Source organism: Anopheles stephensi, chromosome X (genome assembly GCF_013141755.1).
Source record: "Anopheles stephensi strain Indian chromosome X, UCI_ANSTEP_V1.0, whole genome shotgun sequence".
NCBI lineage: Eukaryota > Metazoa > Arthropoda > Insecta > Diptera > Culicidae > Anopheles > Anopheles stephensi.
This window is the reverse complement of record NC_050201.1, coordinates 7,343,798-7,363,808: the sequence shown is the minus strand read 5'-3', so window position 1 is coordinate 7,363,808 and position 20,011 is coordinate 7,343,798. Positions and strand designations below refer to the sequence as shown.

Genomic DNA, 20,011 nt, shown 5'->3' with positions numbered 1-20,011 from the left:
AGCTTTAAGCATTTGCTACAGGTTGGGAAAACTGAAATCACAAAGGATGCGAATTGCAGCTGCGACCCAAACCGGCAACTATACTTTAGTGTAGCCGGGTGCACATTGGTCCAAGGGTGGTCATTGGGAATATTTTTTAAAAAGATATTTCTTAACCAAATTATTTTTTTGAAAGCTTGATAGCTAAGAAAAAATGCCTCAAATATTATACAATTTCATGTAAAATTAAAAAAAAAGTTATCTCTCAATGAGTTTTGTAAGTATCTAATTTGGATGGACTAAAAAAAAATGGATGAGTTGGCTCTAGCTTACAAATTGAGTCCTTTCATCATACATCATACATCATGGGATTGGAATTTTTATATACTTTTAAATAATTTTATAGAAATTTTAAAAATATCAAAACTAGTTGCAGTATTGATAAAAAAAACGATTTAAAAATTATTTGCCACATGACATGTTTCAAAGCGTAGATCTATAGAGACAAAAAACAGGAATTGCTGAGTGATATAATTTTGAAAATGTTCAATTGAACTTTATCTAACCGAATTACATATTTTATTCACTTCGGCCTTTAACTTTATCTGTCTAATATGATCATTCATCATATCAATAGATTAAATTTCCGTAAAGGTTTAATTGTGAAACAGGCTATGCCCACTCAATGTTCTGAGCTGGATCACTGTGCAGAGGCAACCTTGAAGAAAAAAAGGAGACAAAATGATACGGAATTCGAATGTTAAAGTGGGACACTTTAAGAAAAAAATTTATCTTATTTTACCATAGATTAATTTATTAAAATGTAATATAAAAACGAACTAAAAGAAGAAGTAAGAAGTAGTGAAAAATCGAGAAACAAACATAAGTTTAACGTATTATGTAGATGTCTCACTTTAACTTTGTCCTTCTGTAGCTCTTTTTCAACCCAACGTTTGCTTGATGTTTTTTTTTTCTTTTTCATTTTCATAACAATGAAACTCATCACCCTTGTGCAAATGATACATAAAATATCGAAGTTGTAGAGCGGTACAGTATCGCTAACCACCTATTAACAGTGTGGTAGAAAAATTGCGATCCCGGTTTGTGAGGAACCGAAACGAACTGCTTTAACCAAATCCATGACTGAACTTTAAAAAAAAACAACAACTGCCTACCGAAAGAGATAAAGCATGAAAAGGGGAGTCAGGTTGGATGGTAATAAAAATGATCAACCACCACAACCACAGCCAACCCCCAGCGTGATAGTTTTATAGGACATTTTGTGTAATGATTGTCAGGCGAACCCGCTTTGCCACTAGATGAGTGGAGATGGGTTGAAAAGTTTCAATTTAATAAAATTCCAATACGCCACCCGGTTGCGGTTACGGACGGCCAGCTGAATGTAAAAGAGCAAAGCACTCGGTACTGTTGCATTCTGCCGCAAGCGATAAGAATTACATCTCAATTAGTCGAATTATAATCGGTACAGCGTTGTTCGCGCTGGCTATTCTCTGTTGAACGTATGCACTGACGTGCGTTACCAATGACTTGTTAGCTTTGGAACGTTGCCGAACGGTTCGTATGAAAAATCAATTAAATTGTTTTAAATAAATTAAAATAACGGGAAGCGCACGGTGCTTGCACTTGCTTCGGGGGAATGTGTTATCTACAGTTGCTCACACTGTTCTTTGTACACAATTGTTGTTATGATTTTTTGCATCGTTTGCATCTCAAGCTTTTCATGTATTTTTATACATGACACATAAATTGCATTCCCAACAAAAAGAATGAATATTAAAAATTCACATTATTTAAATTATTTGTCAAATTTTCCTGTGCACAGTAAATATTTTGATGTAAAATTGCAGCACTAGCAAGCTTTTACTTTTGTTTTCAATAACGCCTTTTCAATGTGTTAGCAATCGGAAATTGCAGGGTTTTCTCTATTTCATTTTAAATTTTTGCATATATTGTCATGTACTTATTCATGTTCATGCAATTTTAAACAATTTGTTGAGAGCCTTAAAGAATGAGAGGTCCGGTGGCCAATTCGAAAGCACACCAGCACCAGTCTTCGCAAGGCAGGACCGGGGCTCAAATCCTATCAGAGGTCGCCTTCCCGTACGCAGGATCGATTATTGAGCTATGGGTAAATCTCAAGTCACGGAAAGCCAGCAATGGTTGAGCAGGCCAAGACCTCTCGAGGTTGAAGAGAGCCACGTAAGAAGATGTTAAAGAAGCTGTGAAAACCTTTTTATTTAGCTTTTCCGTTTATTCGTGAAACGAAGGCAAATTTAGTAAAAAATTAAAGAAAAAACATTAAATTATACAAAATGTAAAAGAACAGTATTTGAACATTTCAAATCATGTAATATGGAAAACCCTGTAGTTTATTAGTTTTAATTAATTTATTATTTTATTTTATTATATTACAATTACATAAAGAAATTTTAAAATGTTTTTCTTATTCCATGAATTCTTACTTTCCATAAAGTACTTATTAGACTTTTCACTTGATTGTTAAAGATCTTTCTATACTTCAACCTGACACCTCAGATGAGATTCGACTCATAAGATATGCTATTCATGCATTTTTTTTCTCCTACGAAACAATCGCAAAAACGGTTTCAACAAACGATGATAATGATAACATGACATTGTACAAAGTGCTGCTTGAGCGTCTGTACCTCATGCATTCACCGGGTGGTGGATTTTCGGACGACCACAAACTCTCTAACCTCATAATCGGTTCTTGATAAAGCCAAACCCGCTCAACCGATAAATCGAGTCAACAGTTATGAAATTCGTTAAACACTATTAAACGTTTTGTGGTATGTGTGGCTGTGCGTGTGTGTGTGTGACCATTCCACTACGCGTTTTTAGCTCGGAGCGATCGAAGCCCGCACCAGACAAACATCCGTTGTGCCGTTGCCCAAACAGGGGTGTAATTGAATCTACTGACAGTCGGCAGTGTCTGTCGAGCGATCCGAATTTTGATGCGATTTATCATATCGATGTCGTAACTAATGAGCGTCCCACTGCATGCAACTCGATAATGCAAACATTGCCTGCACGCGTTTCGCTTTTCTTTTTTTTTTTTTTTTGGCCCCCGGAGGGTCACCACATCACCAGACAGACCGGGCCGGAGTGGGCCGGAGTGGGGTTGACAGCGCGGGTGCAATTAAATATCGTTCGCGGTACACCGCCGAGGTCGTGACGGTGCTGGCTCTTACCACTTGCCACGCGAAAACCTGTGATGGCAAATGGCATCGAATAGCGTGGCTTTGTTTGGTAAACATGCTGGGAAGGGTGTGGGTGAACGGTTGTGAATCAATTTTGGAAACTATCAAACCCGTGCCGAAACAAACGGATCGATGGTGGTCGTGTGGAGGAGAAGCATCTACACCTACTCCTGTGTATGAGTTGTGCATCTTTAAAGAGCTCTAAATCAGCGAACATCAGTGGTTCGATTGGTCAAGAGGCTTTTCAACGCTCTAGAAATCTCGCGTGCAACGAAACAGAAGCCACTGTTTGATGATCAATGTCAACCCCTGATGTGGTCGGTCCCATGCGTCTACAGCCGTTCCAACGTTCACTTTCGAAGCGCCTCACTCTCGCTCTCTCTCTAGATCAGCAATCATTAGCTCAGAAGGCACGGGGAAACGGTCGTGTTGTTTGCTTCGGAAAGCCCACACCGAAAGGCACGGTGCAGAGAATTCGGATGATGACACGCAGACACGGCACGGCATATGAACGCATGATGTAAAGGGTGTAATTTAAATGATTACAACCTTACGGTGTCGCTGGTCGGTGGCACGATGTCAGCATGGGTTACGCACCCATGCGTGGTGTAACCGAATCGCTTGCTACACGACCTTTCTTACCGTCCTGTCCTATGAAGTTCCTGTAGGCCATTCGGGACTCGTGAATAGAGTGTTTGGCTTTGCTGCTAACGAGCCAATACGACAGGATATCGTCCATTAATAACTCTCCTTCAGTTTGGATCACCGATCAATAAAATCGGCGTAGCGCTCGAAGTGTTGCGCTGGGCTCCTATCTGTTCGCGAACTGGGCTCCTATCTGTTCCTTACGGACTTGTTGAATATAGAGACCCTCCAATACAGGGTTGCTGCTTTGGTCCAAATCCAGTTTTTTACTTCAGAAGGTCACCTCTCCTTTTTCTTCTTCCTTGGAACTAAAACCTCGAGAGGGCTCGGCCTGCCATTTCTGGCTTTCCAACCAGACAACCAGACCGCCCCAATGAAGTCACCAAGGATGTCGATTTTCGTCAGGTCAGATGAGGCATATTAGATTGCTTAATCTAAAGACACATCAGGTCTTTCCCCAGAAGTTAGAACAATTTGTACAATATGACAACAACTGGTGATTGTTTAGTCACCCTCGTGATCTCTAACCTATCGAATGGCCATCCTGAGCAGGAAAAAAATAGTATGGGAAGTCAGATTGGTTCTGTTACAAAAAAAAATCAGGGCTACGATAAGATTCCTATGGATGCCGCTAGGAACCTCTCCAACTCCTCCATTAGTAATCCGGATTGATTCTCCACCTCTAGCAAAGACTCTGTATCTTCAAGGCACCGATGAACGGCAGGTCTTAGCACTAACCCGTACCAAAACTCGTCTCCGTCACTGTTCATCCCTTTTTTCTACAGTATCGCTGCACCATCATCATCAGGACGACTCCCATCACGATCACTACCCGACTGGGTACGGTAAGGGCCACACGAACGTGGTCGAAGCGTCGGACGTACTGCGCCAAATACTGAACCAGAAGATCCCGCACCATTCGGACGAGTTTCCGAAGAAGGTCATTGCGCAGTACGAGATCCCGTCCGATTCGAACCCACCGCCGTTCAAACCGATCAAGGGCGGCTACCTGCCACCGAACCGGGTGTACGGTGTGCCGGCTGGCCCGATCGATTCCGTTACGCACTCGCACTCGATCACCACCTCGTTCGGTACCGGCCACTATCCGAAACTGATCTCCGCCACGCACGTGGAAACCGAACCGGGACTACCCAGCTCGTACGACATCTACCGCTCGATGTCACTGAAGCACCACGGCGGTCATGACAAGCACCAGCACGGCTCGAAACCGACCGGCTGGGGCTCGCGTGAGATTGGTCACAGTGCGAGCGGTGTGTCGTACGAGCTGCTTCCGCCCAAGCAATCTTCCGGCGAGCTGGTGCACGAGCAGCAGTTGCGTGATCTGACCAAACATCTCGGCAACGGGATCGAGGTGCAGAAATCGCTTGCGTACGAGATCGCCGACCCGTCCGCGTCACACCAGCACCAGAAGCGACGGTCGGATGAAGCGACGGACACGAACACTGACCAAAGCGACGACACCGCGACGAAGAGTACCGCCACGTAGACGGTAAAGACTTTGCACAAAAACGAAAACAGGACATCGAACGACGCATTCCTACTACAGTTACGACAGATGACGACTCAACTTTGTGCACACGCATACGCACACACACACACACACACGCACGTCGTTGGAGATGATGAAGCATAGCGGTGTTGCAAATGTACGCCATCCCCAAAAAAAACTTAGTCACGTTCTCTAGCATCTAGAAAGGACTTAGAACCATTAGTTAATAATCAATATTAGCAAGCGCTAATGTGTGCGTGAGCGTGCGTGTGTGTGTGTGCGCTTTGTGCTTTAGAGCTTGTGCCTTAACCGTGGCGCAGAACGATAAAAACGATCGTCGATACTCAGGTAAATCGCATGACCTCTACATACTAAAAGCCTTGTGACACTGCTACTATTACTACTACCACTACTCGCCCACTACTCGACGCCTGACAGTTCACCACGTGTATTCTCACTACCACTACGCTCTACCCTCTCACTCAAGTTCATTCAACCTTCTTCTGCAACACGCATGCCAAACAGAAAAGCGAATGTCAACTGTCACTAACACAGGCGTTAGTCTCACACTGTCGCTAATCCTGTCACCCTTAGTCGCTCTGTTAGCTGATCAGTAGCCACTGTTTTCGCTCACTCTCTCTCTCTCTCTCTCTCCTTAAATCTGATCCCTTTGTATCATGCAAGTGTTACTAATGATTGTGTTTTCTTCTCTCGCATTCTCTCCCGGCAGGCTCCGACTACAGCAAGATCGTCGTCGGCTAAGCACACTACGCAGCGTTTTTGTGACGGTGAAACTCTTCCACCCATCTCTACTTCATACTCATCTCCTGCCGTCTAACCTGTCGTAGCTCGTTACGCTCTAGCTGTGGTAGACAGTAGGGTGTGCGCATTGGCTCATCAGCAACACAAATACTCATGCAATTTGAATACGTGATACGTGGTTTGTGGTGTGTCGATCAGTCCCGGTAACCGGTTGTCGTTTCGATCAATCCTTACCGCTTTCGCTTAAGGACACGATTTCAGTACACTCACCTCTACTTTCACCAAGAGTTCCATCCGAGAGTAGAGCGGTAGAGCTTTGTCGTAAATGTGTTTAGTACGGTGCGTATATTTATCGCAGTACCAAACAAAAAGATGAACGCGGAACAAAACTGGTGCAGAACGTAAACGCTAGGCCTGTAATTGTGTATACGTGTAAGATTTTATACTTTAAACATTTCCATTTGGTAAGTGGGGTCCGTAGTGGAGAGGGGGGTCCACCAGACGTTCGGGTGTGGTGGAGCCTTACCGTTCTATTGTATTTATTCGCCATCGCATTTTATGTTTGCGAAGGGTGCTGGCGAGACAATAAAGTATTCCAAACTAATTTGTAATCTTTGAACGCGAAATGTGTAGTGGTGTGTGTGTGATTTTTTTTATCTGTGAGCGTTTAAAGTAATTTGAAAGAAACGTTCAACGTGTTTTATGTGCAGATTGATGAGTGGATAAGTGAACAAGGATATACAGTCGGGAGGAAGCATTGATTATAGTACAATACATCGCAGTTTGCTATAAAAATAGAAGGACCTTACAATTTCAGGATTCCCTACAGCCACGATACTATAAGGATTGATTTTCGAAATGGCTCTATGGCTTCGCATTTGAGCTACAAAGGCTCAAATGTGATTGTACGCAATGTAACTTGTGTAATACATGAACTTGTAAGGCTTTTCGTAAAAATCGGGAGCGAGAAATCTCTTCTTGATTTGAGTCTACGGAATCCTGCGAAGCTTCGATATTGGGCTGTCTCGAGTTGTATTTTTCGAGTTCGAGCTTAGTTATGTCTTCGAGTCGAGTTAAAGTACAATAGACTAAGAGGATATGGATAAACCAAGGTATAATTAAGCTCCGGTATTTTTAAGAATTATTGGGTTTGCCTCACGGCAAGACCAAATCCCACCCAGACCGCTTCCCCGCACGCAGAGCTCACTACTTTCCTCTTCTTCTTCTTCCTTCGCACTACAACGTTGAAAGGTCTCAGCCTACCATTTCTGGCTTACTGTGACGTGATTTTACCCGTAGCTGGTAAGTAATGACCTACCTTTCTGAAGACCGGCAGTGCTATTGCCTCACTCTACGAATCATCCCTACAGAACGCCTCTACAGAGATTCTACACCACATATGAATCTGCGAGTCTTGGCTTACAATTTCTGCAATCCTTCACTTGATTTTCTCCAGCTGACATGGGTGTCATATCTATAAGAAAAAGGTCCCAACGGAATTATACTCTGATCACTTCATAATAGAAACTGATGCCACTGCAAAAATTTCATCAGGTTACTCTTTATTCTATTTCAGAAGGCTAATCATAAGAACCTTTCATATAGCAATATTGAAGCTTTCCAGTTCTCCAATGGCTACTTGAAACCTTTTGGAATCTTTTGGACATTTCGGAGTATGCAATAATTTTGAAGTTCTATTGGTAGAGCTTTCGACTTTACATGAGCTTTGAAATTTTGTTTGAGACGAAGCATCGAAATGTATGTCATGTGAAGCTCGTAGCAAAGCCTTTGGACTCTGGGAAAATCACAAAAAGCCTATTGAACAATCAATTATTTGAAGTCGAATTCAAGTTTTTGAGTATTACAGAGTTTGCAAAAACTTTGAGGCTCAAACAACACAAGCTCACTTATCCTCGATTTAGCGAATGTGCTTTTTTGATTGGAAATTTTGAGAGCTTCAAGCTTCACCTCAACTTTGCGTGCTACGAAGCACCGACACGTATTTCATGCGAAGTTCGTAGCAAAGCACTCAAGCTTTGAGAGAAATCACAGAGAAAATGCATTTATACAGCTGGCATAGGGTCCGTTCTGCTGATCTCAAGCGATTTTGGGAAATGTGGAGACTGAAAGCACGTAATTTGAATGGGTTATTAGTCTGAAGGGTGAGCTCTTTAGTAATTATCTCAAAACCTTAGAGGATCGATGGAACCGGCTGTCCTGGATGCTTCGCGATTCGAAGACTAGATGCGGCACACCACAATCTTTGTTGCTGCGAAGATTTGAATCGATGTGGATGGATTGTTTGTCTGGACGGATCAAATCGTATCATATTCAGTATTGACCTGATAGGTCAAAGGCTGGGATCTGACGAGTCGCCCTAGATAGTTAGACCCAGGTGTCGATGAGTCGCGAAGACGTGGTTGAGAAGCATATGGTGTGAAAGTTTCCGGTGACTTCATACTGCTATAGGATGGCCTCTTGAGCCTACCAGAAGCGCACCAATGTGAGTGGAGCTTTAACAAGCCGTTATCACGTCGCAGGATGAAACATGTGGCATGGACCAACTGGTAAAGAAGATCAGCATTTCATCAATATTTCCGTAATTTCTGGAGATCCCATCACATTACACACGAGAATCCTCGTAGACGGGGATAAATCAGGGATTTGTTTGCGTATCATTTTAATGAAAAAATCCTTATTGTACTAAACTCCCTCAAGAGCTGCATTTTGAAACATTTCCTTGTGTCCTGAATAATGTAACGCTCCGGTGAAATCCCTCAGTATAACAGCTATCGAAAATATCCTTCAGATAGCTAGCGCCCTCTCTCGGTCGGTTCAGGTACCAAAAACTCACAAAGGATTATCTAAAAAATATCCTTCCATACATAGCGCCATGGTTGTTGTCTCGACTAAACCTGCCTCAAAAATCGACGAAACACGTTAAGGATATTTTCATTCCGCCTACCATACGAGTGTCCCTCGTTACGAGAGCAATTCGTCCTAGTTATCCTTAACTTACTTTCGCTCATGCCCTCCTTTTCCCTCCTAATGCAATGAGTGTCGAGAATGAATGGCAAAAAAAATATCATCCTAAAATGTTTCGCTCTCTCTCTCTCTCTGTCGCGCGCGTTCTGTCTGAGATTTATATTCTCTCCCATGTATTCTTTTCTTCGGGAAAATCCCGATCGGAGCTTTGCTCAGCGCAAACGCTCGGTAGATTTTATCCGAACGGTGAACCGAACCGGAACGCTGGAACCGTTTCAACCGTTCGACAGTTGTCGCTTCATTTCCGATCCGGCTGTGGATCGCAACAGCGAGCTCCGGTGAGAGCATGTCGCTTTAATTCTACTCCCGGGAAAACTCCACCACTGACGAGAATTATTTTTCTTCCATTTTTTGTTTATTTTCATACAGTCTGAGATTTTTGCCAATAAAACAGCTTGTATCGGCGTGTTTTGGAGAGCGGAAACCTTAAAACTATTTTCCAAACCTAAGACTTCCTGATGATGGATTAAACGGACGGAGACAAAGGCTGCTAGAAATGGCAACAATTTTAATGAAGTAAATTGAGCATTGTCGACCTATGGTAAAATGGTTTCGTGTGCTTATATAAACTAATACATCCATAAAAAATGTACCCGAAAGGAAAGACAGCTAAAGGACCATTTTTTCGTCTTTTTTTGAAAAACGTTGTAGCAGTATGGAAAACCTGTACCACACACACACAATGCAAGAAAGGAACCTGCCTGAATGTTTCCCCAAGGGATTGCTTCCTGCCGGGAGATGGCAAACTATATTTTCGCTTCTATAATTCCGACGACCGGGGACCATACGGGTTTTTTCCGGACTCGTCGGGGCTACCGGATCTCAAGGGGCTTTGCCATTTTGGTCCCTCCGGGGCTGTCAGCAGCGTTGGCTGTGCTATGCTGCTGGTACTGGTGAGCTTTGTCTTTATCCTTTGTCGCTGCCCCGAAGGCTCATTAGGTGTGTCCTGAATGCGGTGTGTGTGTGTGTGCGTCCTTGGGATCCTTGGAGCTTTGGATGGCCGTCCCGGTTTTGCTCAAGAAAAAAAAACAAACCCCCCCGGAAGTGATGATTTGAAGCAACCGATCAAGAACCGCTTCAAATGTCTCGGAAGAACAAAACCTCAACAACAGTGGGGTGGTAACTTGCGTCAACAATGTTTTACTTTTGCTTTCTATCTATTTGTTCTTCGCTCAACCGCAGCACTGTTGCTTTTTTGTTTTGTTTTGTTCGCCATCATCTCTGGAAGCATCTGCTCGGTACGCTTAAATTAGTATCGTCTCAAGGCAACAACAACAAAAAACGGACGGCGAAAGCCGGTGGGACTGTTGCGGGAAGCGGATGTAGTAGTTGCTTTTGCACTTTCTTCCACGGGCCGCGAGTTAATTTCCCCGCGGGCAATTTCACCACGCGGGATGGTTCGTGTACACAGAATGGCAGTAGCAGCATCAACCTGTAAGCGCCGAGGATCTAATCTGTAGTCATTGCAATCGTATACCCTTGCGGTCGGCCCTGGTTTTTCGGGATGAAAGCCTGGGAAAATGTGTGTGAGGGGGGGGGGGGGGATAGGGAGGGGGGGGGGAGGGAGGAAAGTGGCAGTAAGCAACTCCAGAAACTCCCCATTCTTTTCCTTCACTGTGATGCGTTAGGGAAATTGCCTGCTTAAAGTAGATTCACTCGGCGCGTTCGCTCAACCCACCACAAAAACGTTTATTTTAAAGAGGTTGAAGCAATGAAGCGTGTGCTATTCCGGAGAGGATTTAAACGTTTCAATTCTTGTTTCTTGGATGAGCAGATAGGGTTGCATTGCATTGCTGGAGAAACGATAATCACGCTGAGGCCTCAAGAGCTTGTTTATGATGAAGTGTCTATCACAGTGGTTCAGAGCTGAGTTCTTGAAGTGAACATAACATTGGTTTAGCGCTACTGATTTGGTTGGTGTTGTAGCTTTTTGCAAGGGTTGTCAATGTCTAGAATTCTTGGTCAGCTCGGACGTTGGAGATTTCTTGAGTAACAGGAAGCTAATCCGAAATGTTTGATATTTGTTGCTACAAGGAGCATCAGGATTTCTTTAGGATCTAAGAAACCTAGGATCTAGAAACTGGAAGCTAAACGTTACACGAAACTAAGATGCAAAAGTCCTGTCAATATGTTTGAAGAAATCCTACAAGTCACCTGGCAGCGATGGGCTGTTCAAGGTGGACTCGGAGAGAACTTGCCGGTCACAGTCCTGAATGGCACAGTCTACAAGATCCTGTCCCGCATACTCTTCTGCAGACTTGCGCCGTCGGAGGCTACCGAGCTGGATTTTTTGGAGGGAAATCCACGATCGCCTAAATATTCATTCTACGGCAGCTCCTCCAGAAGTGCCTAGAGCCTGTTCATCGACTTCAAGGCAGCCTAGGATACCATAGATCGGATCGAGCTGGTACGGATGTTGAGGGTGACTATGAAGGTGAGAGTGTCTAACATGATGTTGGAATCGTTCGAATCTCATCGGAGGCTAAGGCAAGGGGATGGACTCTCCCGTTTACTGTTTAACATCGCTCTGGAAGGTGTCATGCGAAGCGCGTGCTTTGACATCTGGTCTCTCCAATTCCTTGGCTTCTGCGGGCATCTGCGGACACTCGACTAAAACACTAAGATGATGAAGACTAGCCTGAATGCCGGATGCTCTGACCGTGATAAAGCATGACTCGGAAGCAGAGCGAGCATTGGTTGACGGCGACAGTCTGGAGATAGTAGAGGAGTTCTGCTACCTAGGTACAATCGTAACTTCGAATAAGAACGTTATCAGTGAAATCCGAAGGCGCATTGATCAGGGAAATTGTGCCTGCTACGGGCTCCACAGACTCCTGAGATCCAGAAGACTCCTGCAACTCACGAAATGCACACTGATACGGCCGTTAGTCCTCTATGGGCACCTGGAGTCCTGGACTATGCTGGCGGGGGACACCATAGCACTCGCTTTCTTCGAGCGACGGGTGCCACGGAATATTTTTGACAGTGTGTAGTGAAGGAGAATGAGCCACGAGCTAGCTGAGCTGTTTGGCGCTGCAGACATCCTGACGTGATGAGGATGCCGGACTCTTCCTCTACCAGGGAGGTGCTTGCCAGCGTATCGTTCGGCACGAGGCGTAGAGGAGCCAACCAAGCTCGTTGGCTGGAGTAAGTGGAGACCTGACCTTAAGGAGATCGATTGCAGCCGGGGTTGGTGGAGTACAACTATGGATGGACCATTTCTTTCAAACCTTATTTGCTTTCGATCAAATCGAGCGTTAAAATTCAATTTTTAATCTTCAATTACTATTTATTCTTTTTTCCCCACACTAATAGCTCTTGGGCAGACTTCTCTAAAAAAAGTACTTAATTTAAAATTAAAAATTTGTCAAACAGACACTAAAATACCCAGTCACACAGTGAAACGAAAAGGGTAAAAGCTCACATAAAACAGTAAGCTAAGTTGATCCATTGATATCCACGCTCAGTTTCGGAACGGTGTAATCCTTGCCCATCGAAAGGTGCTGCACCAGGTGGAAAAAAGCGAACATTTATTCTCGCTCCCATTTTCAATAAAACCTCTAGCTTTAGATTTCTCTGTTCGACATGGAATCCTTTCCGTACCCGAACCAGCAACCCGGCGACCGCTTCAACGAAAATTGAAAATCTAAAACAAATATTACTGCCCATCATCAACGATGGGTCCGGATGAGATGGTACGACAAATAAGGGTGCTGTGTCAGTGTGTGTGAGTGCGTTGTGACAGTATCCTCTCGCTTTGTCCTCGGTGGACAGTCGCCATCTCCAGCCTGACAAAATGGTGGAAGAAGTACAAAAGCGAGCAACATGCTTGAAACAATAGGTCATCGAATCGTGGTAGCACAGGTGGAAACAAAGCGCTAGAAAAGAAAGAGAGAGAGAGAGAGAGCGGGAACATGAAATCCGCTTACACGCTCGAGTCCTTCAGGCCACCATCGTCAGGACATGCTCACGAGGAAAGGAAAGGAAAAAAAAAACATGGCGAACTAAACCTGTTACATGGAGCGATTCGAATGTGTTCCGGCTCTGGTTTTTGCGGCATTTTCCAACGGGGGCAACGGCGAACGAACCGGTTCTTGTTTTGTTTGCTTTTCATTCTCAGATTGATGATGAAATAATTACAAAATTTCGCAAACCGAAAGAGCGAAAACGCCGGCTGCAGAATTCATTTCCTGTGGTCCGTATTTGTGGTCCACAGATAAGTGATTAATTTTAAGGGGTGAGAAGTAGAGCGGAATGGGGGTGATGGGAAGGTGGGGAGGGTAGTTTCACAGTAGGCACTTTCTTGTACCATTCCCACCTTCCACCCCCCCTCATTCTCCTTCAACCGATTTTACAGCAATTCTTGTTCGGAAAAGCAACAATTCGGTTCGACTTGTTGTTGTTGTTTTTTTTTCCAACTGAAAACGCACCTGAAATGAAGCCGATTTTCCCGAACTGTGTAGCTTTAGAGTTGTGTGTTTTTTTTTTTGTCGTCTTCTGGGTTATTGCTGTGCCCATTCAAGGACAAAGGTCGGTTTCATGTCGAAGCAAGGGAAAACTTATTGCCCAAAAGCAACTTAATGGTACTCGGCAACTGACTGCTGACGTGGGATGGCTTAACCTGGCACTGTCCACTAGCGAACGAAACTGAGTGCAAAAGCGGACGGGGAAAAGGGAAAACAACATGGAAAAGGGAAAAGTGGACAAAACCAAAATGGAGATCGGTCGAAGGTTAAAAGTTCTGAAACAAGCCACTCGTTCCCGGCATTGTGTGGTCGAAGAAGAATAGCTTGAATTTTGGGGCGGGCGTGGGGGGGGGGGGGTGGATGGTGGTGGGGAAAACCTTACCCCTCTTCCCTACACCCAACCCTCTCTCTCTCTCTCTCTCTCTCTCTCTCTATCTCTCGCTTCCCATCATCATCCTGTACGCACTGGTCTTTATCATCTGCTGCTGGCAGGACACTCGCGCTCTCTCTCTCTCTCTCTCTGTCGGCATTATCCCCTTTCAGTAATTTCACTCGAGTGTGTGTGCGTGTGTAAAGTTTTTTTTTGTTGGTACAGTTATGGTGAAAAATTGGTGGAGTTTTTTTTCCCGAGAAGCGAGGGAAGCGAAGCGAAGAAGAGCCCGAGCAAGGCAACAACAAAAATTGAAAGGAAAACACACAAAACCAAGGTAAAATAGGAAATGACGACGGTGCTCAAGAGTCCATTGCTTCCCGGTCCAATCGCCTTTCGATCAGCGTTGCGTCCGACGTGGTTGGGTGACCGCTTTTGTGACGCTTTTCCCATCCATCCCATCTCCTACCCTATCAACTGTGAAGTCGGTATCGTTCGGCAGGAATTTAATCTCCTTACCCATCGCGAACCATCTTTTACCGATCAAAACCAGGCAGGCACATAAAATAAACGCTCCAGTGCAGTGTTGAGCGGTACGGTTACCATTTCCGAGCAACAGGGCGACACTTGAAGTCCGTGGAAAAAAAGTCCTTCTGCAACACCGGCGTCTCGATTTTTTTTCTCTCGCTTCTGCCGATCTCTAAGCGCTTACCTCGTCGTGCTCTTAGTTCCCGGAGTTCACCGGGTATTCAGTTTAAAATTCTATCAAACATCAATCGAGCACCGCTTCCCTGGGCATGACACTGTCGCGGACAGAAGGCACGACAAGCACCTTTAAATGGCGAAAACTTGATTACACATTGGTACTGTTATTGGAACGTTTCCTTCATTTGCTGTGGAAGATTGCTTGAGAAACTGCCCGAGGTACCATTCGGACATACGACTTTGAAATATTGACTCTGTTTAAAACATGACATATTTCTTAGCTATATTTGAGAGCAAATTCCTCCGTTATAGTTATAGCGCTTTATTTCTGCCTCTTGGACCAGGCCCCTTAGGACCTAGAAAGGGACCCTTAGAATAGGCTTCTTGGACAAGGCCCCTTGGACTAGCCTCCTTGGACCAGGCCCCTCGGACTAGGCCCCTTGAACTAGGCTCCTTGGACTAGATCTCTTGGACAGGGTCCTTTGGACTAGGTTCCCTGAACTATATTCCTCGAGCTAGGCCCCTTGGACTAGGCTCCTTGGACAAGGCCCTTTGGGAAAAGCTCCTTGGACTAAGCCCCTTTGACAAGGCCCCTTGGACAAGGCCCCTTGGACTCGGCCTCTTGAACTAGGCCCCTTGGACTAGGCCCCTTGGACTAAACCACTTGGACTAGGCCCATTGGAATAAGTCTCTTGGAATAGGACCTTTGGACTAGGCCCCTTGGACTAGGTCTCTTGGACTAGGCCTCTTGGAATAGGCCTCTTGAACTAGGTCCCTTGGACTAGGCCCCTTAGAACAGGCCCCTTGGACTAGGCCCCTTGGACTAGGCTCCTTGGACTAGGTCCCTTGGACTAGGCTCCTTGGACTAGGCTCCTTGGACTAGGTCCCTTGGACTAGGCTCCTTGGACTAGGTGCCTTGGACAAGTCTCTTGGACAGGGTCCTTTGGACTAGGGCCCCTGAACTAGGTTCCTTTGACTAGGTCCCTTGGACTAGGCCCCTTAGAACAGGCCCCTTGGACTAAGCCCCTTGGATTATGACCTTTGAACTAGTACTCTTGGATCTGGTTGAAGAACCATCGCATAGAGTATGTTTCATACCGTTGTATTGTGGCCAGATGACTATCATGACAAACTCTATCTCCTTGCAAATGTGATTGTACAACTGCATGTGCCTGAAATAATAAACCGAACTTCACTACTTGAAGCTCTTTTTTAATTATTTTTCATTCTCTCAAAAAGGTCTTGATCCTTTCTCTCTTGCGTAGGAGCAAACGTGTGAAACTTTTTGCTCTTCTACCCACCAGCGGTTGACATTTCCGGCGGTTCGGTGATGCAAACCCGCTGGTGCCATTTTCTCTCACCCTTCAATTCACCGTAATGTGTTCCATCGCTTCAACGTTTTATGTTGGTGTTTTCTCTCGCCCTTCACTGCAACGGACGCTTTTGTTTGCAAATCGATGTCACATCCGTGGCTAGGACGTTGGACCACATTTGCGCGGTGACGTCCCTTTCGCTGGCACGCCACTTCCGGTCACCATCCGGTAACGGGGCACCATCAATCGAGCAAGAACCCAGCATCAAATAATCGAAAAATGTACATCGCTTCATAGTTTCGTGTGTTTGAATTTGCTTTTTGGTTTTGTTTTTCGTCTTTCCTGCTCTGTATGTCATGTGAAAAAAGGACCGGAAAGTTGACGTGGAAAAGCAGGGGGAAGTTGGGGGAAAAAATCATCCCAAAAAACCTTTACCCCACCTAGTACAATGATGGGTCAGGATTAGGTTTTCTGTTAATTTTGTGACTCGTTTGTTTTTCCCTTCCAATTTTTTTTTTATTAACGGAAGTCACACAAACGTGTGCACATGTGTTCTTCAGCGTGTGTGTATTTTTTTCGGGCTAACCTCCATCAATTTCCGAACTTGAACCCGTTTTCAATACCAACAAAAGGGAAAGATAAAAACTTGCAACCGAGAAAGAAAACATACAAAAATGCTCCCATCTGATCTTCACCAAACGATCCGGATGTATCGGGGGAGAGAGAAAAAATTCTACAGGGTGTTTAAGGCAATTTTGAATGTTACCTACGGAAAAAGGGAAATAAAAATAGTCGGAAAAATTTTATCATTTAGGGCAACCAGTACTAGCCGTTCTTGGCGGAAGCATCAACGCCATCACTCCAGCTCAGTTTGGAGGACATTGGTCTCTACGCCTCCTATGTCCTTGAGGACGGCCTATAATGGCTCTACGGGATGTGTCGTACGGTGTCGTTCTCATGACATAACATGACCAGCCCACCGCAATGGTGGTGCCACCATCATTTTGGGTTTCGCCTCGTTACTCTCCAACCTTAGGTTCTGTGCCGCACGCTCGATTCTTTGATAAGCTTCTGCTACGTAGGAGAGCTTCAAACCAATGATGTCTTTGTCATTAGCCTATGCCAGGATCTGGATTGACTTACAGAAGATGGTCCCTGAAAATTTCCAGTTTCTGAGTGACGGATGGCTCTCTCTAGCACCATAATGAAAAGAAGACAGGCAAGCCCATCTTCCTGGTAAAGGACCGTGAGAGTTTTTCATTCACTCCAAAAGAGTTCATTGCGTCGTTTAGTTTTACTCCTGAAGCAAGTCTTGGCATTTGTGTCCCTAGGAAGGGTTAAAAAAGTGGACCTAATTTTCTCCACTAATTCCGGCTTGCTGTTGCTAGTTGATCGACGACGTTCAACTGCGTCTCAAACAAAATAATCACGAGGATTGAGATTAGGGTGAGCTAGGAAACAATTAATTCGTAGACATTGTCTACCATTTGAAGCATTTCGCAGCCATTCTGGCAAGGTTCGGAATCCTGCTAGAGCATATACGCTAGCGATACAAGACTTCACAATCGTTTCCAGCATCCTCATGAAGCCATCAGGATTTGACCCGACAGCCTTGTTGGAAGAAGAACGATGATCGTCCCCTTCTGACGACACGCACCCGGACACCATCACCGTCTGGGGCACTTTGGCGTGTGGCATCCGCCATAACGTCCGGCGAGCAGTAGACTAGCTATCGTCCATGGTCCAAAAATTCTTCCCGCCTATAACTGTCTATAACTGTCAAATGTACCTTAAACACCCTGTATATTCACTCTCGCACACACACACAGCCACATACTGTTGTTCGGATCGGAAACGCTGACCAACGTTCAATATTGACCGATGAAGGTTTAGGCCACATGTGAGCGTTGCGCCAAACGTCGACATTGGCGAAGCAAATGGCCGGGAATCGGAAAAGGTGAGGTTATGTTTATTTTCCATTACTATGCGTGTAGAGTCGGGGAGTGGGAGGAGAAGGAAGCATGTGTGTTGTGTGTTTTGTTCCTTCTTTCCCTTTGATTGTGTGCGTGTGTGTGTGTCCTACCATTTACTTCCTTCCGTTTATTATGTACCGTTGCCATTTTATTTTCTGTCCCGTTCGCATCAATTTCGGCCAGAACATCGAGTTTCGATCGGGACTATAAAGGGGATAATATTTTCGATGGACAGCAACAACAACAACAAAAAAAACACACTGGCCGTCTGATGCTACCTGATTTGACACCATTCGATTTGCTGTGTGAGGTGGTTTTGTTCTTTCTTCTCTTTTAACATCCATTTAAGGTTGTTTCAACAATGGCACGTGGCAGCTGGAGCAACCCTTTAATGGCTTCTCGATAGGAAAACATGGAAGCGTTATCGTTATCGCTGTGAGGAGAGCTAGGTGAAACCTTCTGACCGTTGGCCGTTTTGGGTAAAGGAAAAATGATTATTTTTTTGTAAACGAATAACGTTTGTATCTATTTTGCATAAAGGTAGGCGCATAAAGGATAACGCCTAAAGATATACTATTTTTTAACATTCACCCGAGTAAAACGATCTGGCTTACTTAATTTTGATTGTAGAAAAATTTTTGGTAACGAAATCACTTCAACGACATCCTCTCCCGGCTCCTAAAGTTATGCAATTCGCGCGACAAAAACTACTAAACTTTCCCCCAATTTGCTCAGCGCTGTACAACGAGCCCCGCCTTTCTGTCAAGAAGCAATCAGCAATGCTAGGAAAGCATTCAAAGCCCATGAGCAGAGGATATCCGTACAGATAAAAGCTCTTCACACCCGGGCGACTCGCCGGCAAGGCGCTGAGTTCGAATTTCGAGGCTAACACAACACACAGACACACATGCGGGAGATGGACGGGGGAGACGGACGGTGAACAGCTCCGGGAGCGGAAGCGGATCGTGATAAAGAATCGAGAAATTAAGAATGGAGCCGAGCGCGATTAAGCTTAGTCACGCGCTGGCGTTACGTAGCGCATAAAGGTGACCGGTTAAATGGCGCTCATGATGGCGGATATAGTGATGGAGGATGGATGGAGAAAATGGAAGGTTATTATTAAAACGGTCGGTTTATTGCTTCAGCTGCTTTTCCCTCTGTCCCACCCCCCACCGCCCGGGGGTTTCAGCCCATTGCCTTCGGTGCTTCGGTGTTGCGTGTTCAATGCTCACCTCTCAATTTACGTGATGCAATGCACTGCCATTTTGCAAAGGGGTTGAACAATAGGGAGGGGGTGGGAAAAAGGGTCGCTTACTTCACTTTCCTTTCGCACGCAATGATTGAACGCAGGGAGGTGAGCTTTTCCCACTCTCCCACTTCCTCCCTCTTCTTCCCTTCCCCCCCCCCCACCCTACTCTTTTCGAGCCTGAAACATGTCACTCGACAACAAAATTGACCAGTTGTCGATCCTGCCGAAGGTATTATAATTCCCTTTTGCAATGGGAAAAAGTTTTTCACCAGCCCTCAACGCCCCATTTGATAGTGCCCCCGCTTCAAGGGAAACAGGGGGAGGGAGATGTTTATTGTTACACTGTTTGAATAATTATCGATGGCGCGCAACTCAAACGAGGCAACCGGAAGCGCATAAAACAGCGGCAGAATAATTAGCTGCACTTAATTTGTGCCTGCCTTCCTGTGGCTGGTTGGCCTGGGCAAGCTCACCTTACCCTGAATTACCGCGAAGAGTAGTAGCTGCTCGCAAACTTTTATTACCCCACTCGTCCTCCTTGCCCAACCCACCGGGACCGAAAAGACTTCCTTCCTAACCTCAATTGGATTTGTCGTTAAATGTGCGAATCTATTCGTGCGTCCCGTTGGGAATGGCGAACAGCGGGAAATGGTACGTAGGCAGAAAGGAAGCGGTAGGAAAAGTGTGAAATCTGTGAACACCGTTTTCCCACGAGTGATTCTTTTTTGGTGTGTGTGCGCGTTTTCTGCACT

The 20,011-nt window shown here is 45.1% G+C and overlaps 1 protein-coding gene across 4 annotated transcripts in view; it reads left to right on the top strand.

Moving 5' to 3' along the window:
• Positions 1-6,764, top strand: part of LOC118517376 — a 49,682-nt gene extending 42,918 nt beyond the window's left edge. For all 4 annotated transcript variants that reach the window (XM_036063395.1, XM_036063397.1, XM_036063398.1 and 1 more), the window contains 2 exons: positions 4,652-5,724; positions 6,107-6,764. In XM_036063395.1, the coding sequence (XP_035919288.1) occupies positions 4,652-5,373 (722 nt within the window). In that variant the 3' untranslated portion in view covers positions 5,374-5,724; positions 6,107-6,764. The remainder of the gene's footprint in view (positions 1-4,651; positions 5,725-6,106) is intronic.
• The last annotated feature ends 13,247 nt before the right edge of the window (positions 6,765-20,011 follow it).